At 50.9% G+C, this 21,922-nt stretch overlaps 1 protein-coding gene across 1 annotated transcript in view; it reads left to right on the top strand.

The window, feature by feature from the left end:
- KIRREL3 (kirre like nephrin family adhesion molecule 3) overlaps nucleotides 1-21,922 on the top strand; it is a 352,766-nt gene that overhangs the window by 281,645 nt on the left and 49,199 nt on the right. Inside the window, exons 5-6 of the mRNA XM_015649833.3 lie at nucleotides 13,782-13,939; nucleotides 17,430-17,580. Coding sequence (XP_015505319.1) covers nucleotides 13,782-13,939; nucleotides 17,430-17,580 — 309 coding nt within the window. The remainder of the gene's footprint in view (nucleotides 1-13,781; nucleotides 13,940-17,429; nucleotides 17,581-21,922) is intronic.

Genomic DNA, 21,922 nt, shown 5'->3' with positions numbered 1-21,922 from the left:
CTGGGGGGTGATCCTTGTTTTCCAGAGCTGGATGTCCAGCTCCAGTCACATTTTCCCTGAGGAGATGGTTAGCACAGCAGCTCTGGGGTTCCTGTGTCCTGAGTGAGGGAGAGGACCCTGTCCAGCAGAGCAGTGGGAGGATGTGGGGTGTGAGAGGCCCGAGGTGGCTCAGGCCAGGAGTGCTGAACAGGAGAGTTTGTATCTGACTGGAGCTGCTGGACTGGATGCCACAGGGGGGTTGAGTCCAGCTGTGGTGCTGGGGAGAGGGGAGGGAAGCAAGGCACTGACAGATCTGGGACATGGGATTAGTCTCTTTCTAAGGCCTTCATTTGATATTTCTGGTGGTTTTCACCTGGGAGGGTTTGGCTGGTAGCCAGATCAAAGCTCCCAGCTCCCAGCCCAGCCCTTCCCTTCTCGACCATCTCAGTGCCACCACAAGGCAATTGAACACTGAATTTCCGTCTCCCTGTGGGGCTCCCTGGGGTGAGCTGCCTTCGACTCCTCTGCAGCAGCACAGCCAGGGATGGATGTGAGTGGGAATGGCTCCTGGTGGAGGCTGGAATGAGCATCACTCAACACAATGCACAGCCTGTTCCTGCCAAGGAAGGAGGGATGCAAGAACTTCCAGTTGGTGACCTGCAGATGAGAGTATTCACACAATCCAACAATGATCTGAGTTGGAAAGAACCTTAAAGTTCATTTCATTCCATCCCCTTTCTGCCATGGGCAGGGACACCTTCCACTACCCCAGGCTGCTCCAAGCCCTGTCCAGCCTGGCCTTGGACACTTCCAGGGATCCAGGGGCAGCCCCAGCTCTACAGGGTTTCACTGCCATGGTCTGGAAAAGGTCTGGAAAGGAACAGATCTGTCATTTGTCCTTGGTTTCCAACAGCCACAGCATAGATATGAGCTGTAGGCAGCACCCCACTGTCACTGTCAGACATGAAATGATTTACACAGACACAGCTCGAGGTGTGGTAGAGGAAGAACCAACTTTATTCTGTCATTTCAGTATTTATAGATTCTCAATAACAACCAGGGATTGGATAGTCAGGTTATCACCTTCCCAACCCCACTGGTTGTAAGAAATATCCATCAAAAGACATGTCTTTAATGGAATGCATAAACATCTATGTTTATAGTTACTTTCCTGGGAAAGTGTTTAGAAACTATGAAAACAATGTCAGAAAACTTGATTTTCAGGGCAACACTGTATATCCTCCTCTGAGCCCATTTTAGCTCATCTCCATCACAGCCAGCCATGCTCTAAGGTCTTGGAAACCTCTCCATCCTTCCAAACTCAGGCTGTGCTGATGTCATGTGCTCAGCACTTGGGAACAAGGATCCATGCCCAAGGAAGAGTGGCTGGGTCAAGAAATCTTCTTGTTATTCCTGCAGAGTGAGGTAGGAGCTTTCCCAGCCCTGTGGGTCCATCCCAAGATGTCCATGAAGGCAACAGCCTGAAATTCTGGGGAATCTCCACCCTTCCTAGTGACCCAAATTGAACAGGTGTGAAAAATCTTCATCTTTTCCCTCAGTTTGATCCTCCTGCTGTGCAAACAGCCAGGAACAGAGAAACAGGACAAATCCTTCCCTGTCAGGGTGGTGAGGAGCCCTGGCACAGGGTGCCCAGAGCAGCTGTGGCTGCTCCTGGATCTCTGGAAGTGTCCAAGGCCAGGCTGGACAGAGCTTGGAGCAACCTGGGACAGTGGAAGGTGTCCCTGCCCATGGCAGGGGATGGAATGTGAGGAGCTTTAAGGTCCCTTCCAACCCAAACCAGTTCTGAGATTCTACAAATGAAAAGGCATCCTTATTCCTTGAAACGGCAGTAATACCTCAAATCCTAGGCACAGGAAGTGTCAGGGAGATTTTTCCAAGCCTTTAGGCCCAACCTGGCCCAAAGTCTTGTCTCTCCTCACCCTTTCCTGTTCCCAGTTTCCTCTCTGACACATCCCAGCAGCCAGGTCTGGGTTTTCTCCAGCCCTGGGCTGCAGCTGGGTAAAGCAGCACGGCTTTGGGGCAGGGAATGGTTTAAGGGGGAGCACATGACAAAGATGTGGCCTTTAAGAGAAAGAAGAGAAAAAAGGAAAAAAATCAGCCTTTCACCTTAAAAGAAAAAAAAATAAAAAATAAAAGGAGTCCTTCCAGACCCAAAGGAAGGCAGAATCCCTCCACTCTTCACAGTGCAGTCTGGGAATGACAAAGCATGCCTGTGATGTCTCCATCCCGTGCTGGAATGGCTGGCATCAGTGAGAGCAGGCATTTCTCTGCCCTCTGGGTCTGGAATAGCTGGATCTGACCTGCTGCACATCCCATCTGGGAAATGCCACAGGAGAGGGGAGGGCAAAGCCTCTGGCACTGAACAAGTGCACAGCACTGGGGCCACCGCGGTGAAAATAATCTCCTGAGCTGGAAACTCACATCTCATCCTGTCTTCCTGTCCCTGAGCACCAGACAGGAGCCCTGGACTGAGGCTGGAGATGCAGCAAGGCTCAAAATACGAAGCTGTCCTTGCTCTCCTCAGCCTGCAGGGAGCTGGGAAGGGCAGTGCCCATCCCTGGGATTGCTCACCCACCGTCTGCCCTGGCTGCAGGCTGAGACAGGGAGGTCTCCTGGTGCTGCACAGTGGGAGGTGCTGCCTTGCTCTCGTACCCTTCCAGCTCCTTCCACACACCCTGCCAGCCCCAGCCCAGGGGAAATGCAGGATTCAGCTGTGCTGAGGTACCCAGGCCTGTAAGGTGCTGTTAGGATAGTAAACACCATGGCTAATTAACAGAAGAGGTGTTGGCTAATGAGCTCAAGGTATGTGCAGCCTCAAAACAGATCCAGATAATCAAGCCCCAAACCTTAAGGACCAGTTCCCAGTCTCCCATGTCATCCTGCTGTGCTCTGCATCACTGAATTTCCCTGGCACCTCCTGGGAGAAGACAGGCAGGAGTTCCCCCCCTTCCCCATCCTGCAAGAGAGGGGATCTAAGAGCAGCTCTCACCAAAAGTAGGGGAGCCAGCTCAGGGTTTTGCACCTCTTTTCCTTTTTTTCCTCTATTTTAATGAACTGTAATAATCCCTCTCTTTTTTTTTTTTTTCCCTCTATTTTTTTTTAACCAATTTGAAACTATCTGACATACAGGAAAAATAATGAATTCGGTTTTTCGCCTGCGTTCTCTGATCTGTCAGTCTGCACCCGGGAGCTGCACACAGGGGGAGGGGGAGGCAGGGGTGCTGGCCTACATTGGGGAGATAATGATGTTCCTGCTGATCCCCCTCCCAGGAGAAGGTTCAGGCATGTCCTGCAGCTGAGGAGAGCCACAGCCTTTTCCTTCAGCTTCCTATTTCCCTTTGTGGGAGGGTGTTTGTAGCTACAGTAAAGAGAGATTGCTTGGAGCACCTCTGCAATCTCTTGGGCTCTTCCCTGATTCCCAGGGGCTCTGGGACTGGATCCAGCAGGTCCCTGCTGCTTCCAAAGGAGATTGACCCAGATGCCCTTTAATTTCAGCATCTGCCCCAAAAGCACCTCTAACCACCACCCAGTGTGGGATTAGTGAGGATGCTGCAGCCTCTGTGGAGTCCCAGATTCATCTGGAGAGTTCCAGAATCATTTTGGCTGGAAAAGACCTCCCAGACCATCAAGAACAACCTGTGCCCAATCCCCCCTTGTCAGCCCAGAGCACTGAGTGCCACATCCAGTTGTTCCTTGGACATTTCCAGAGGTGGGGACTCCAACTTCACCCTGGGCAGCCTCTTCCAATGCCTGGCCACCCCTTCCATGATAAAATTCCTCCTGATGTCCAACCTAGCCCTCCCCTCATGCAGTCTGAGGCTGATTCCTCTTGTCCTGTCTGTTGTTGGAGCAGAGCCAGACTTTCCCCTGGTTCCACTCTTCTGTCAGGGAGCTGTTCCCCCTGAGCCTCCTTTTCCCACAGAAGGTCCCAGGTGGACACCCAAGCCACAGCCCCCTGCTGTCCCTCCAAAGCAGGAGGGGTTTGGCACAGGACTGGCCCAGGTCTTGGTGCAGGGCAGCTGGGCAGAGCAGGAGGCTTGGACAAGAGCAGGGATGAAGGGATATTCCAGCTGGAAAGCCCAGGATTCAGAGCACCTGGTCAATCTGTGCCTCAGTATCCCCTGTGCCCAGAGCAGCTGTGGCTGTCCCTGGATCCCTGGGAGTGCCCAAGGCCAGGTGGGACAGGGCTTGGAGCAGCCTGGGACAGGGAAAGGTGTCCCTGCCATGGCAGGGGGTGGAACAAAACAGGCTTTATGGTCCTTTCCAGCTCAAACCATTCCACAATTCTATGATTTTATACTCAGCTGCCCGTGCTGGGGAGGGGCATCCCCAACACAGGGATCCTGTGTGTGACAAGGGCTCTTATCAGTAAATTTGATTACATCAGTGCTAATAAGGCCAGGGGGATCATTTTTCCTCCATTCCTCTCCCATCCCTGCTGACAAATCTGCAAAGCTTTCCCCTGACTTTCCACCATCCTGACAGGCAGAATTGGAACCATTAATCACGGTTGTCCTGGATCACAGACCCACCTCTCTCAGCACTGTTCAGTTCATGGGCAGCCAGGGCAGACACAGCAAAGCAAAACAGCTCCCTCCAAATCCCCCTGCCCTGAGTTAGGGCCTGGCAGTGGCTGTGGACATCCAAAGACACTGCCTTGGTGGGGAGAATCAAACAAGAACCTGGCAAATGCAATATATTCTTTGGCATTGTGCTGCTCCTTCAGCTGGGAGAGAAAATTTTAAGTTTTCTCCTCTTTGCAGAGTGAATATTCCAAATAAACAATCCATACCCAGCCAGCTACCTGCCTGCACAGCATCTGGGTCTTTGTTAAAGTGTGGAAGGGGGCTGCCAAAACTTCTTTCTCCTCACATAGAAGGCTTTTCAGTAGAATACAAATACTCACTTATCCCGTGTCAGATCTGCTTGTGTGCTCTCCAAAATGGATCCTGCCCAGAGCCAGCTCTCACAAAGGATTTCAGAACTTTGACATTTGGTTTCATTCCAATCCATTGTGAAAACTGAATATTTAAAACACTCTCTAGCCAAGAATCTGGGAGCAAAGCCCTCATCAGCATGAAAAACCAAAGAGTATTCCAGTGATATTCCTCGAAATGACCTGGAGAGGGTTTAGATGGAGGAAAATCAGCCCCTCCAGGGCAGTGAGTGAGAAAGCAGAGCTGAGCTTTGCTGCAGTGAGATGAAACCATCTCTAGGAATCATTTCTGAATTTTAGGGATCTGCATTCTCCAGAAACACACTGTTCCACTGGAGAAACCCATCCTGCTGACCCTAGAAATGTGGAATACGTGAGACTTTCAGTGTCCAGATGAAAAAAGAGACAAATCCTTAGGAGAAAATAGAAGAGGAAAAGGGGAAATGTTAGGAAACATTGGTGATTTATTTCTCATGAGCTCCTTAATGTGAGGAGGGTCCATGAACGAGGCTCAGCTGCAGAGACAGGAGGGAAACAGGGATACAAGTGTGTGCTTGGGATGGAGAGGAGGCAGCAATCCTGGCAGCTGCCCGGCCCCTCCTGCTCACACACACACTGAAGTGCCACAAGACAAATAGGACCCAGAGAGAGATGCACTATTTAAACTTTCATCACTATTTTTCTCCCTGGCTCCCCTTGTTTCTTTTGATTTATTTTTCAGTGTGTTTTCCCCAGGCTGTGCTGTTTGCCTGCATCTCTTTCCTCTCCTTCTTCTCCCGGCAGCAGCCGGCGCCGTTCCGGGGCACCAGGAGCTGCCCGGCATTTTTCAGCCTGTCCAGGCTCAGCTCCCGTGGGTAGGCAGGAGGAATGAGGCAGCAGAGCAGCATCAGGCTGGGGAAGACGTGGCCAGGACACAGCAGGGACCACAGAGAACCTGTAGACACAACATCCTCCTTTTCCCATCCATCCCTGGCCGAGCAAGGACCAGGGCACAGCTCCGTATTGCACGGAACAAGAATCCCATCCCACTGCCACCACTCCCAGGGTGGGCAATCCTGCCAGGGCTTGGCATGGGGTTGAGGCAGGGAGGGTACCAGTCGTGCAGGCATCCTGTAAAGCACCAGCCTCCCAGCAGGGCCAGCTGGGAGCACTCAGAGGGGGCTGGATGCTTGGAAAGCATGCCAGAACTCATCCCAGAGCCAGTGTGGCCTCTGTAAATTGACTGTGAACAACACGGGCTGGGCTCTTCTCTGTCTTGTGTAGGGAAGGTGCAGACAGCTCCAGGGAATCACAGAATCATGGAATGGTTTTGCTTGGAAGGGATCTTAATGCTCATCTTGCTCTACCCTTGCCATGGGCAGGGACACCTTCCCCTATCCCAGGTCACTCCCAGCCCATCCAGCCTGGCCTTGGACACTGCCAGGGATCCAGGGGCAGCCCCAGCTGCTCTGGGCACCCTGCCAGGGAACAATTCCTTTCCAATATCCCATCTAACACTAATGTCTGGTGCTGGGAGCCATTCCCTGTGTCCTGTCCCTCCATCCCTTGTCCCCAGTCCCTCTCCAGCTCTCCTGGAGCCCCTTCAGGCCCTGGCAGGGGCTCTGAGCTCTCCCTGGAGCCTTCTCCTGTCCAGGTGAGCACCCCCAGCTCTCCCAGCCTGGCTCCAGAGCAGAGGGGCTCCAGCCCTCAGAGCATCCATGAACTCACTCCAGCAGCTCCAGGTCCTTCCTGTGCTGAGGACTCTAGAGCTGGACTCAGCTCTGTGGATGGGGTCTCACAAGGGCAGAGCAGGGCAGAATCCCCTCCCTCATCCTGCTGCCCACACTGCTGGGGATGAGCCCAGGATGCAAAGATAAGGACGAGTGGAGCCTCCTCTTGCTGAGCAGCTGCAGACAGGAATGGTCTCCAGGTTTCAGATAGACAATGCAAAGAAAGATGATCAGTCATACTTGAAGGGGAATATTACACACTGCAGTCAGGAAGGACTCTGAGCCCTCTGCTGACCCCATTTAAACTCAGACCACTCGCTCGTGTTGTTCATTTTTCCTTACCTGCCACAGCAAAAGGATTGAAATCCTAATTGCATCAGGAAGGGGAGAGGTAGAACACACACCAAGAGGGAAGGGGAGGATGCAATCGGCATCCAGGGCTAGGTTTCCTCCAGATCTGAGGTGACCGAGCCCCACAGTCCTGCCCCAAGTCCCCACTTGGTGCTGCCCTGAGAAGCTCAGCCCATGACAATGCTCAGACAGCAAAATCCCTGCCTTTCAAGTGTTGGACAAAACCTAAGAGTCTGTTTATATCCTTCTTAGCTCTGAAGAACTGCTGGAAATCTGAATCCTAAATGTGTAAAAGCCTGATAAATGGAAAGCTAAACACTCCTGGAGCTGTAAGCTGCTCTGCAGTGGTTTAGGCCCTCAAAATTTGCAGCCTTCAGAGTTGATAATACAGCGAGACCCTGAGCAGCCTGCTGGAAAACTCTGCCAGAAACACAATCCCTCTGAGGGAATTCTCTTATCCAGTGTAGCAAGCTTCATCCTAAAAGCAGTTTTGTGTTCTAGCCCCTTTTCTTCCCTTTGGAAAGCTTTCCTAGACACTTGATGAAACAGAGAACCTTTTTTCTCCCCCAGCATCCAAATTTTCCTGCTTTTTCCTTTGTCTTCTCCCAACCTTCTCCTGGTTCTTTCACTGTAGCTCATCCCAGTGAAGCCTCCCAGCCTTCATTTTGCCAATTAAACAAGGCAGCCTCTGCTGATTTCGCCTGGTAGGGGAGCTGCTCTTTTCCTTTGATCAGCTCCAGGGAGTTCTGTATCCATGACTGTGGCCAAACCCCCCCAGAATCTCAAAAGCATCGTGCAGAGTAACACCACTAAAGCTCCAAAATGCCTCCAAGGCTGGTGGGGAAAGCAGACACTGTCTGGGAGAGGAGGCAGCTCCTTGCAGTTCTCAAGCAGAGAAGAAGATGTTCTGATCCCAAATGATGCACAGAAATGATAACCACAGCCAATTAACTCTTCATTCTGCTGAATATCATTAACAAGAGCTTGCTGCCAAAGTCACACCCTCAAAGTCTTGGTACATTGACCACCTTTTGGACCAGGACAGGATAATAGATATACAGAATATTTGGGGTTGGAAGACCATCCAGTCCAACCCCCCTGCCACTGTCGAGTGGGGACCTTCCACCAGATCAAAGGATCACAATCTTTCAGGGAAGGATCTTGCAGAGGCTGCAGGCTTAATCCTGCTTCTTTCACAAGTGCTTTGCCAGCCACAAAACCTGGACTCAGGATGACCCAGCGTGGAGCAGAGATGGGGTTTGCAAAGGCAAACTCTGTTTGCAGGGTTTGTATTCCAAAACCTCCCCAAGGACTCGTGTGGGTCAGGGCAGCGCTGGATCCACTCAGGCCCAGCAACTGCTCTGTGATGCCTCATAAGCCTGACTTGTCTACAAGAGCTGAACATGCTTCTCTGACAAGCTGCAACACCGTGTCTGAATGCACAAACACATCAGCACAGCACAGCAAAGCTCCCACATCCACCCTCTCTGCACGAGAGGCTCAGCTGAGCCAGCTGAATCCCTCTGGGCTGCCTCCCCAGGGCTTCCCCTACTGCAGAGACAAAATACAGGAGCAAAGGTACCTGTGCTCAGCTTGGCTTTTTCATCTCCACACGGCCTCGTGTTCTCACTAGTGCTCACTGCCAGGCAGCTGTTCCCACTGGGCAGGCTCCTGATTCATCACAGAATCACAGAACAGCTTTGGAAGGGACCCTAAAGCCCAGCCAGTGCCGCTCCTGCCATGGGCAGGGACAACTTCCACTATCCCAAGCCCCATCCAGCCTGGCCTTGGGCACTTCCAGGGATCCAGGGGCAGCCCCAGCTGCTCTGGGCACCTGTGCCAGGGCCTGCCCACCCTGCCAGGGAACAATTCCTTCCCAATATCCCATCCATCCCTGCCCTCTGGCACTGGGAGCCATTCCCTGTCTCCTGTCCCTCCATCCCTTGTCCCCAGTCTGTCTCCAGCTCTCCAGGAGCCCCTTTAGGCCCTGGAAGGGGCTCTCAGGTTTCCCAGAGCCTTTTCCTCTCCAGGCTGAACATGCCCAAATGATTTGCACTTCTTCTCTCACCTTTGGGGCCAGGATGCACCTTCCAGTGGTCCATGGCACATTGTGATCCTCAGGAGCATCCTCTGGTCACTGTTACTTGTTAAACTCCCACAGGAGCTGGGCCCAGAGCCCCAAGTGCCACAGGCTGGGGGAAGGGGAGCCATGGAGATGAGAAATGCATCAGGGATCTCATTCCACAGGGGACTCCTGTGCTGCACCTGACACCAGCTGAACATTCCTTGCAGATATTTGGCTCAGGGCAACCCTCAGGGGTTGCTCAGTGTTGGCCTCTCCAGCCCAGCAGCTGGGTGGCCCTTTCCATCAGCAGGTGTTGGGGTTGAATCACTTAACACTGAAGAAGAGGTTGGCCCCAAGAAGAGGAGGTTGGTTACACAAACCCAGCAGCAGCAAGGTACCAGCCACAAGAACACTGGAAACAGCCTTAATTAGGGAAAATGTACTGGTGGCTGCAGGGCTTTTTGCTTCCTCCCCTTCCAGGACCTGGCTGCTGGAGGATCCTGTTATCTCAGAAAATATTGCTAATGACTGAGGCTCTGTTTGCTTGCCACATCCTTGTCCAGCTGCCAGGAGCATTTAAAGACATCCACATCATTCCTGACTCGAAGGCAGCTTTAGCCTGGGGTCTCAGCCCAGCACTGAGGAATTCTGTGGGGGTCACTAATTAACCACGTTGTGCAGGGTGGGACAGTGTGCAGGAAAGTCTCTAACAACTAATTTAAAAAGCTGATGAATGCACCAAGAACACCATAATTTAATTGTGTTTCTTTATGATGATGTGCTGTAAGTGCACTTTTCCAAAGGGCAGGGAGCAGGGACCCCAAGTTGTTCCCTCTTTCACAGGCAGCCCAGAGCTGTGGAGAAAGGATTGAAGCCTGTCCAAGACAGGTTTAAAAATATTCAGCAATTCCTGTATTTTGACAGAAAATGAGGGGTTTGGCAGGGAGAAGTTTGTCACCATTTCTTTGGAAAGTTTTGTCTGCAGTGAAGAGAGGGACAGGTGTCCAGCTGAGGTCTTGAGGGAAATGTGAGGAACAGGAGACCTTCTGCTGGGGTGAGTCACCTCCACCACAGAAGGTCTCACTCTCATTTCCTTTTGAGGATAATTTATGGGACTCCCACCCCATAAAAAGCTGCATGTCATAGACTCATGGAATCATTCAGGTTGGAAAAGCCCTGTAATCCCATTGAACCCAACCATTCCCCCAGGCACTGCCACCATGCTCACCACTAACCACATCTCCAAGTGTCATATCCAGGGATGGGGACTCCACCACTGCCTTGGGCAGCCTGTTCCCACCTGACCACCCTTTCAGTGAAGGATTTTTCCTTAATATCCCAACTAGACCTCCCCTGGTGCACCCTGAGGCCCTTTCCATCCAGCTTTCTGTTCCTGTGGGCTTGAGCTGTCCTGGATCCCTTCTCCATCATTTTAATCTTCCTGGGCATTGCAGGTTAACTCCATTTGCTTTGCTGTGAGGAATAACACCCCCTGCAACCCCAAACAACTCTTCCTATTTATATCCCTGGTTTAATCAGGGAGGCTAACGCTTCCATAGCTACGTGATTAAAAATTAGGAGACCAGATTCTGTAGTGGTGCCTCATAATAACAACCAATCCTGGGAGCACAGTGGATGAATAATGGATCATGGCTCCATGCTAAGGGCTTCTTGCTTTCCTTCCTTTCTTCTTCTCCCTTTTTCATCTTTTCATTCTTCTCCTCATCCTCCTCTGCCTCCTCTCCCAGGCTGGAGCTGAGGTGGGGAAGGAACACATCCATCCTTCATATTGCAGAAGTTACAGAGACATCACTGATTCCTCTTCATCAGACCCTCCACCCCAAGCAAATTCCCTGTTAGGGAGCCTGGAGACATCAATAATTCACAGCTCTCTGGAGGACTGGGTGATGAAAACCATTTATTTGGGAAGAGGTAGCCAGAACCCATCCTCTCCTCATTGCCATAAGCAGCTCCTCAAAGCTGGCTGCTGATCCCATAGGGAGAAACTGGAGCAAAACTCTAAAAACCGAGGATTTTTGGCACAGGCCAGACAAGTGGTTCCATGTTTGCTTACATGATGTTGTCCCCTGTCCCATAATATCTCTAGTGAACACACTAGATTGCTTTGCAGGGAAGATGTTGCTGCAGGAACACCAGGAAAAAAAGGCAGGAATGTCAAACACCACATCATAAAAGTTTCTTCATTAAATTCCAAGATGGTCTTCAGAGAAAGATTTGTGGATTGTTTTTTTCCCCACTCTACAAGATGAATTTTCAATATTTTTTACAAGCAGAGGTCAAATTCAATTAATGGATTCAGTGAGGGGGAAAAAACTATTGAAAACTGCCAGATATGGTTTTAAACAGCATAAGCTCATCCAGTGAAATAAAAAATATAAATTTTAAGAATTAAAATTCATACTTCCTTTATATTTAAATAACATCAGAATGGAGCAGAATTGTTCCCCCTTTCAGTGACAGGCATTCCAGCTAACCCAAACCACAGATTTGCACTTTCTTTTTTCTCTTTTAGCCTGGAGAGGGAAAAAAAAAAAAAAAAAAAAAAAAGTAGATTTTGGATGAGTGTAGAAAAGCTTTTTTTCCCTGGTCCTTGGGTTCCACCCACTGAGCTGAAAAATCCCATTACTCCCAGCTCTTGGCAGCCGTGTGTGCGCAGCGAGGTGTGCCCACAGCACATCTCCCTCGCCTGCAAATCCCAGGCTGGGGCAGGCAGCCACCTCTGGATTGTCAGGGAACATAATCCCTTCCCAATCCCGACCTGGAGGAGCCAGTGAGGAGTTTTTAAATATTCCTTGGCCAACCACAATGTGGGGCAGCTCAGGAGTAGAGACAGGCTTGGGGATTTCAGAGGGGCCTTAGGCCAGCTTTGGCTCTGAGGGGAACGCACTGGAACAAAACCAGCTCCACTTTGGCAGAAAACTGTCAGATTTCACCCAACATCCCCTCTGAAGGATGATGAGGGTCGGAGGGTTCTGCCACCCACTTCTGAGCAGGGTGTGAAGGAGAAATTTTGTGTTCCTTGAGAATGCCTTGAAGGTGTCCTTCACACTCCTGCGGGCCTGCCACCCCCACATGAGCCCCAGGAGCCCAGACAGACATGGGTGGATGGACAGCACATCTGTCCGTAGCAGGAACAGCATTTGGCTTCCCTAGGGTCGTGGATGGGAAGAGCTCAGTGCCTTTGGACATGAGTTTGGGCTGGAAGGGCTCTCAATGAGGGGGTCACCAGCAGCTTTCAGCAACAAGGAGCTCCCTGCTGCTTCCCTGGAAAAATGTGAGGTATCCATGGGGCTGGGGATGCTGTTAAAGAGTCAGGGAGTGGGAGTCTCCACAGTCTCTCACAGAGCAGAAATAAAAGTTTGTCTTACTTAGTCAGGAACTTTTTATCTCTTGATGAAACACCCACCAATGGTCAGTAAGGCCAAATTTGCCATGGTTCACCCCTGGAACAGGCTGGAGTCCTCATCCCTGGGGGATTTAAAAGCCATGTGGATGTGCCTCATGGGGACATGGTTTAGTGTTGGGCTTGGCAGTGATGGGGAATGGTTGGACTTGATCTTAAAGGTCTTTTCCAACCTAGATAATGCTCTGATTCCATGAGGAGCTGGACAAAGCTCCATCTCCAGTACAGATCCTGGATGGAGCAGACCCATCAGGGTAGCAGAGATAAAAGCTCCTCCCTTCAGGATCAAAGAACAGCCCCTGTCCCCAGCTGGATTTCCCATCTCTTGCCATTCTGAGGTGCCAGGTTCAAGAGCTGGTCCCAAAAGAGAAGAAGATGCTCAGGTGCCCCTCCTCTGCTTTCCTGTTTCCACCAGTCCCTGTCTCTGGCTTCATTTCCAGCAGAGCCATGGCCTGGAGCTGCAGCCTCCCACGGGCTCTCAGGCGTCTGAAATGTCCCTGTGCCCCCCCAGCTAAATCTGCATTCCCAGAGGGAGGTGCTGAGAAGCCTCCCTGTGGCAAGAGCTGACCACAGCCTGCTTGTGGGAGTGACAGGGACATAAAGAGAGCAGGGAGTGCCCAGGGCTTCCCCCATTCCTCCCTGGGACAGAGGGCCAAGGGAGAGCTCCTCAAAGGCAGCCCACAGCCCTGATGCCCAGAAGTTATCCCACCCTGAGTCCCATAGGTCCAAATCCAACTTCCCCTGCCCCAAAACACCCCCAGCTCCCTCCCACTTTGCAGTCAGAAGAACAGGGGTCACACCCAATCCTCTCCAATCCCCACCTCCTGTGTCCAGCAGCAACCAGAGATCCCCAGGGAGAAGGAGAGCAGCATGCACAGGAAGCAGGGATATTTATTTCAAGCAGGGATATTGTTTTCAAGTACTCACCATCCTCCCAGAGTTTGCAGCTCAGGACATCCAGGGCTTTGAGGATTTAATAGCCCTCAGTGCATTTATCTGCCACAGACTCCCTCATACTCCTGCAAATCTTGCAGCCACCTGGCCCAAGTCTCCCCAAAAACTTCTCCAGTTGCTGCTGCTGGAGTTCAGATCTGGGGCCCAGCTTTCATGAGAGCAGTAAAAGGCAGGTGGCTCTAGCCTGGGGACAGGGGACAGCACTGCCATGGCCATCCCCAGCCTTCTGCAGAGTCTGGGAGCTCACAGGCCAGTCCTGGCAGCCAGCCCCCACAGGTGACCCCAGCAAGGTGGGTTTCATGTTTCAGGTAACATTGTCTCCTCTGTGCTCTTTCCTTGCAGTTCCTCCAGATGACCCTGTCATTATGGGGGGGCCCATCATCAGCCTGAGAGCAGGAGACCCCCTGAACCTGACCTGCCATGCAGACAACGCCAAGCCAGCAGCCTCCATCATCTGGATGAGGAGGGGAGAAGTCATCAATGGAGCCACCTATTCCAAGGTGAGGTGGGATGGGGCTGGGACAAGGCCTGTGCCCTTCCCTGGCTCATGAAAAGGTACCAGGCCTGACACAAACCCAAAACATTTGGGGCAGCACCCTCAGCTCTGCAGAGCCCAGACTCTCATCCTGCATCCCTCCATAAAACCTTCCCAGTGAGGAGGCTGGGAGGAAAACAGCCAGGAGGATGCAAGTGAGAAGCCACAAACTGTCACCAAAATGGGCTCTGCTCTGAATTTGTCTTTTTGCACCTTCTCACAGCTTGTTATCACCTGGTGTGGCCACTTCTCCCACTGGGTGTGGTGTTAATGTTGTGTACAGCAGCACTGACCCTGGTTCTGCAACAGAACCTCTGCATCAAAGTGGTGGTTGCAGTGACATGTGTCCCCTCCTCCAACTGCAGTTTTCCATGAAAAAATGTCAGGGTTCTTGGCATTTTTTAATTTAGACAGAAAGTCTTTATTGGGTCATGAAGGAAATCATCAAAGAGCAATCAGCAGCACACTGGGAATGAGACCCCACATGTTCTCCTCTTTATGGGCTCCTGATGGCTGGTGAGCGTGAAAGATTCGGTAACACTTGACAGTTTTAATGAAAATTTCTAAACAGCAAAATTGGAGACTTAAAATGGGTCAGTTTGCAGCCAAAACTTCAAAGTGGGCAGTCAGAGCCATTCCTCGAGCTCCTGAAGATCTTTAATAAACATTTCATCCTTTGCTGCCACTGTGAAGCCTCTATCCAGCCTAATTCCAGCAATATCCTGATTTGCTGGGGAGAGCAGAGGAGGCAGAACACCCTCCCTGCCTCCTCCTCCTCCTCCCTGCTGGAGCTGAGCTGCTCCCCTGCAGCCAGGGGTGAGCAGAGGGGAACCTGCCCCATCTCCCCCCGTGCCATGCGAGAGGCAGCACTAATTAGAGCCAGCCAGAACTGACCTCTCTCTTGCTCAAATCGAGTGGAATTAATTAAAATCCAGGCTGTTGACAGTGCAGTTGTTCATAGCTTATCCCCCTCACCCCCAGCCTTCCCTTCCAGGGCTGCCAGCTCTGGCCCTGAGGAGACAAATTTTGGGCCCTCTCCCTTTCAGACCCACAAGCAGTGGGGAGCAGAGAAGGGGGAACGCCCATATTTAAAATATTTCCAACAAAACACCCTTCCAAAGCAGTTTGAAACACCCTTCCAAAGAGTTTGAAAACTCTTCCAAAGCAGAGTTTTCCAGGCTGCAGATCCATCTCCCACAGCACAGAGATCTCCATGGCATCTTAAGCAGTTGGCAGGGATGGGCTGGGAGGGGAGCCCTGTTCTGCATGGGGGAAGCATCCTTCCCTCCTCCTGGAGCCAGGAAAACCTCTGTTTCTGAGGCTGAGCCTCATTTCCTCCTGACTTCCTGAAGGTTTCCATGAGGCTCTTCCACATTAAAAAAGAAAATCAGCCTTTTGAAAAGCTAGTAGACAATTTTAGACATTTTTTGAGTGGGAAGTTTGGATTTTTGGGGTCTTAGAAACATTTCCCTTTTGAAGTGTCCTTTAAAATAGTTCCTCAATTTTCCTCTTTCTGCTTTTCCAAAAAAACTGAAACCCAACCCAGCTTTCCTTTGATCCAGATATTCCAGCCAACCGGAAAGAAGCCCTGTTTGGGTTACCAACTGCCTGAAACCATTCACACTGAGTGATAATTTCTTTGTTACTCTGAATTTTCAGTCCACCAACTGATCCATATGCAGCCCCATGCAATCCCAGCCAGGCAGCACAGAACAGCCACGGCTGACTGAAATCCCCTGATCTCTATTGAAGGGGACAGGGAATGTTACAAGATCCTGAAAGACTTGCAGAATTTGAGGTTAACCTCAAATAGGGGAAATTCTGCACAGACTTGGGGTTTACCTCAACCCCAACACCAAAAGTGGGGCAGCTGCCCTAGGGAAGAGAACACAGGGTAACAATAAATCAAGGACAGGGCAGCATCCTGTGTTTGTGTCCAGCAATGGGAACAGAGCTGGGGAAGGGGCTGGAGGACCAGGAGTGTCTGAGGGAGCTGTGGGGCTCAGCCTGGAGAAAACAGGCTCAGGGAAACCTTCTTCCTCTCCACAGCTCCCTGATAGGAGGGGGAGCCGGGGAGGAGTCGGGCTCAGCTCCCAGGAAACAGGGGACAGGAGAGGAAATGGCCTCAGATTGTGCCAGGGGATGTTCAGATTGGATATTGAGAAATTTTCTTTACTGAAAAGGTATTCAGACATTGGAATGGGCTCTCAGCATGGTGGTGGATTCCCCATCCCTGAAAGTTTTCCAAAAACCTGTGGATGTGGTGGAGAGGGACGTGGTCAGTGCTGTCAGTGCTGGGTAAAGAGATGGACTCAATCTCAGAGGGCTTTTCCAGCCTTAATGACTCTGGGATTCTGGGCTGATTGTGTAGACAATTTCTCAGCATCATTCCTTGTCTCATGTGCTTGAGAGCCACAAACTTGGGTGCATGAAGGCTGTGCCACGCTGAGCCAGGGAAAGCATTAGTCTTGGAATCAAAGAATCATTTAGGTCAGAAAAGCCCTCCAAAATCAAGTCCAAACATTCCCCCAGCACTGCCAAGACCACCACTAAACCATGTCCCCAAGTGCCACATCCACACATCTGGCTGACATCTGTTTATCTCCCAATGAAACCCTGTCTTACACTGTGAGGAACAAACTTGAAGGATAGCAACTTAGAAGGAAAAACTGCCTGGCAGGGTCCAAAATCCACTGTTGATAAATCAGAGAGAGGTCAGGGGTTGGAGAATGATTAAAAGACTAAAAACCACATAACATCTTGAGAGCTCCAAGGGCTCAGTTTATCAAAGTCAGTGTTAGGGGGTGACGTGACCTCCTGTAAGAACTTGCAGGAGGATTAGGGGATGGTAAGGAAGCGCCCCCAGGCTCCTGAGCTCCCAAAGGAGCCATGGCAGGGCACCACAGCTGAAGTCAGATAAATCCAAGGAAGAAGCACAGTGCCAAGGCTGAGCAGGCAGAGCTGGTTACCAGCAGGGTTTGGATCTCTGGCTCCCATCAGTGAACACCTGAGAGGTGATGATTTACCATGGGCTGGGCCAGACCACAGCATGGCAGCCAAGGATGCATGGCCAGGGTCCATCCCTGCTGCTGGCATCACCACTCGTTGCATGGGAAGTGCCCAGGCAGCTGGGCAGAAGAAGACAGCAGGGAACCATTGGCCTCTGGCTCCCTCTTTCCTGCAGTGGGGGGTGATGTGTCCCACTGGAGCTCTCCTCCCTGGCCTAGGCACAGCAGGGCTGCAGGGAAGCAGATGGGAGTTAAGAGCCCAATTCCCAGGGAAGTGCAGTGAAATTTGTCTTTGTTATTCCCCTAAGGCTTTTGGCAGGTTCCAGCCAGAGGAATTGTTATTGCGGGAAGCTGCTTGGCTGAGAAGCTCTTATTGAGCCTGGGGATGGGGAAAGTGCCCTTCTCCAGTAGGAAAGTCCTTTCCTCACCCCTGTTTCCCCCTCACAGACACTCCTCCGTGACGGCAAGAGGGAGAGCATCATGAGCACCTTGTTCATCGCCCCCTCCGACATTGAGAACGGGGAGAGCATCGTGTGCCGTGCCACCAACAAAGCCATTCCCAGCGGGAAGGAGACTTCTGTCACCATTGACATCCAGCGTGAGTACCCAGCTCTGCCTGCTGGGAGCCTCTCTGCCCTCTCCAGCTCTGCCCCAGGGCTCTCCACCGCTCCTCTGGCTCTGTCACCTCAGCCTGCTCCAGAGTGGCTCACACCCCAGGAGCAGGATGACCTGAGGTGCCACTGGAGCTCTTGCTCTATGGCTTTTGGCTGTCAGACTGTGCTCTGAGGAGACAAGGATGAGAGGGAGGTCTTTTGCATGGGATAACAGAGGATTTATTGCTCTGGGGAATCTTGGGGGCAAAAGACAGAAAATGTGATTGTGCAACAGCTGAAATAGGGAGGTGGTTCAAAGGGAGGGTACAAAGCATCAGCTAATCAGAGATATCCTGGGGAGGGTAAAAGGCAGGGTTCACAAAATCATCATCCAGTGAGGGAGGTGAGGGGGAAATTGGGTCACATGGACTAATCAAACATGGAAATTTAGGGGATTTCCAAAGTGGAAACCCAAGCATGTGGTGGGCCTAACAGAGATCAACAGGAGACTCAGGGTAGATTGACAACATGGGGTGGGAGGGTCTCATGTGGACCAAACCATCAACTTGGGCAATAACAGAACCATTGACAAGAAACAAACTGCAATTCACAGCACTCCAACTCCAGCCAGGAGCAGCATGCTGGGACTGGGGGTTTCTCTTTACTGGGATTTACTGTTGTATCAACAGAATGAAGTCACAGCCAGATTTCATGAGCCCTGAGCTCCCTGGGGCACCGAGGAATACCCATGCTATAGAGATATCCTGCTTCCCATGTGTCCATGGATTTGAGCAAAGGCAGCACCAGCTGCTGTGCTCTGGCTGGCCCAGCTGTGCCCTGATCCAGGTCCTTGGGGTCTTTGGAGCAGGGATGGACCCCTAAAGGGTTTTGGGTGAGCAAGCAACATCTCTGGGCATGGCCAGTAGCAAAGTCCCATCAGGATTTCTGGTGCAGAATGACGTGTTTCCAGACTTACAGTGATAAGTTTTTTGTGAGACATCTGATCAGGACAGTGTCCCTCCCATGACACAAAGCCAGTGCCAGTCACCACCTCAGGGGACAGGGCTGTGTTCAGAGCTGTGCCATTCATCTTTTACTGTAATCCACAGAGCAAAATCTGCCATCCTCCAAAATTCACATTTCACAGACGCCTTCCCTCCTCCTCCTCTGCCGTAGCCATTGCTCTTGGGCTCCTCCTGACCCCTTCCAGCCACACTCCATTCACACATCCAGTTCCTGCAGCTGTATTTACCCACGACTTGCAAAAGCAGTATGTTCAATATTAGCATGCCAGCTGCTTTCCAGAGACCAATTAAAACTGGCAAACTCAACTGAACAAACTCAAGCGCAGCAGAAAATTCACCATTTAAGACTTCCAGCTTTTGCTGCCGGAAGATTACCAGGCTCTTGGGTCGCTGGCTGCATGTCCTGACAGAGCTGGGCAGATAAAATGAGATAATAGCTTGGGTTATTTCACAGCCAGCAAACAGCTACAATAGCTGGAGACACACTCACACAAACAACGCGGAGCGGAGACATCATTACACTGGGCAGTACAGTGTGGGCTGCAGACGTGAGCTGAATCCCCAAGCCACATGGAATCTGCTTAGGAAAGAGAAAAACTCGATAAAGAACACCAATTTCCACTCTGAGCTATTAAATACTCCATGCTGTGAATATAATAACAATAATATTCTACCCAGCTACTAAAAGTATGTTGTTCTTAATGGGGGCTAATGAGGATATCAATTTCCCAAAGCTGGATGCATGATGGGATAGAAAAATACCAAGATGGATTAACCAAGCTGAGGTGGGATGGATTTTGACCTGGATGCAAAAGTCTGCTCTTGATGCATCTAGTAACAGAATCACAGAATTGTTAAGGTTGGAAAAGACCTCTAAGATCATGAAGTGCAGCTATTAATTCAGCTTTACCTCATGAGGTCTCACTCTCAGCCTTGTAGACAACCAGCTGCATTCACTTTGCAAAGAGTTAAAGGTGCTTTTTGTAAGCAAAAAATATGGCCACTCATTTTTCCCTAGGGAATTGTTCTGGGAAGTCCTGCTCATGGGTCTTCTTCCCATATCTAGCAGAGAAGCAGCACCTTGGGCAGAGAAAGAAGTGGTTTCTGCAGCAGTTGTTGGCTGGGGAGCTCATCCCAGCCCAACATGAGCTGCAGCTTCCCCCTGAACCCCAAACTCTCCACCTCCAGCAGTGGAGGTTGAATTGACACCATAGCAAACATCACCCAGCTGCATGGTTTGAGAGATGGCCTTGCAAAATAATCCCAGGGAACCAAAAATAATCCTTCCCAGGAAGCAGAAGCCTGGTAAATCACTCCTACAGCTTGCTTTCATTTTCTTTTGCCACTCAGAAGAACATCAGCAATGCTCACAGGCAGCACAGTAACACCAGGATGGAGGTTATCCCTAGGAAGGGTGTGTGTGCATGGTGGGAGAGATTATCCTCTTTCAGCTGATGGAAAATTGAAGTTGGGGTGCCATTAATCTCATGCCTGATCATCATAGCAGCAATGAAAGAGCTGAGTCATAAAACACTCCCCTTCCAAATACATAAAAAAAGGAGGGTTGGCGGAAAGAGCTGGAAAAAGCCCCAGTGCAGGGTCTGTAATGGAAACACTAAGCGGCTCCAGCTGGAACATCTGTTCAATGTGATTTCCGTTCCACCAGCCACATCAAAGTCAGCCTCCTGTGAGTTATGCTTCGAACATCACAAGTGGGATTAAAATCATGTTTAATAGTTTGATATGCCATAAACTATTTATACTGCAGGAGCCCAGTGGCTCCATGGAAATGCGCGCCCGGCGTGGCGGGATGGGGAGGAGCTGGGTTATTGCTTATCCAAAGCCATTGCTCCAAACTCTGCACACACATGTGCAATTGCTCAGTTTTACACCTTTTTTTGTCATGGCAAGAAGGGATTTGGCTGCATCTGTATGTTTTTGCAGGAGGTGGGAGGAGGAGAAGGAAAGTGGAGGGTGATGAGGGGCACATGGCTGTGCTGGAGGATCTCCTGCTGCGTTTATCCTTGGAGCTTTGCAGTGTTTGATTCCCTTTTGTGCTTCCCACTGGGGAGTGGAAAGCCCAGGGCTGAAGTGGTGTCTTGGCCTTAGTGAAGAGGTTTGGAAGGGCTGGTCCACAGGGGAGAGCAGCACGGAGAGGGCTCTGCACCTGGCAGGGTGAGTGCCAGCACAGTGCCTGCAGCCCATGGAGCTCAGCCTGTGGCCACTCCTGAGGTGCTGAGTGGGAGCACTGGGAGCCGAGGGCTTTGCCAAGGTGCCTCAGGGGCTGCGGTGCTGCTGAGGAGTGATGCTGGTCCCGGCACCTGTGTGAGCACCCACACCCTCTCCTCCCATCGCCCGTGGGCTGGCTCCATCCCATTCCATCACTCAAATTCATTACAAGAAGCCAGGCAGGAATTATAATTGTAAGTGAGTGGAATTACATCCTGATGAGTTACAATTTGTGTCTTTTTTCCCTTTAAAATGCCCCGAAACGCACTGGCACACGCAAGCCCACGCTATCCGCAGCACCCGCAGTACTCGAAAGCTCAATCCCATTTCTGAAAGGCGAGATCAAAGACTTTAATTCATTTCCTTTTTTTTTTTTCCTTTTTTTTTTCTTTTTTTTTTTTCTTTTTTTTGTCTTTCTAATTTTATTTTTTTTATTATTTTGAGTGCAGGAGGGAGCCGGGCTCATTTTAATACAAAGAGGCTCCTCTCTGTAAATCGTAGGCACAGCTCCTAACCCATCAAACAATGGGGAAGCTACTAAAGAGAAGTGTGATTCATACTTAACAAAGGAAGGTGATTAGCTGTTGTTGTCTAACAATGGGGAAGTGTCAGGATGCCTGGGAATGAATTAGGAGCCCGCTATACATCTCCGGGCTGCTATGTCAGGGAAGCTCATTTATATTCCCAACTGCGCCCATCTTTATTGTCATTTGAATTGCACATTTTAAAATGAAATTAGGGTAAATTGAAAATACCTATAATTTCCCCGTCATAATTTCCCATCAGGAAGGCAGGTGGTTTTGCTCACAACAAAGCCAGGCTCCGGCTGGGTAAATACCACGGGGTGGAGGAGAAGGAGGCGCTGGAGCTCCACGGGACTCTGCCTTTGCTTCTCCCCTCCCTGCCAGCCAAGGTCACTGCCGAGGCCACCTCGGCTGGAACGAGCTGGGCTTGCTTTGGGGGCAGCTCCCACACCAGTGTGCCCAGTTGGAGCCCACAGCCTCCAGCAGAGGCACGGCTGCCAGAGCCTGGTCACTCCAGCAGGACCCTGACTGTGCCTGGTGGGGGGAGAGGCCAGCAGGGAAACTTCCAT

The sequence above is a fragment of the Parus major genome, chromosome 24, assembly GCF_001522545.3.
Source record: "Parus major isolate Abel chromosome 24, Parus_major1.1, whole genome shotgun sequence".
Taxonomy (NCBI): domain Eukaryota; kingdom Metazoa; phylum Chordata; class Aves; order Passeriformes; family Paridae; genus Parus; species Parus major.
Note: the sequence above shows the minus strand (reverse complement) of the source record. Positions and strands in the feature narration are given on the sequence as shown.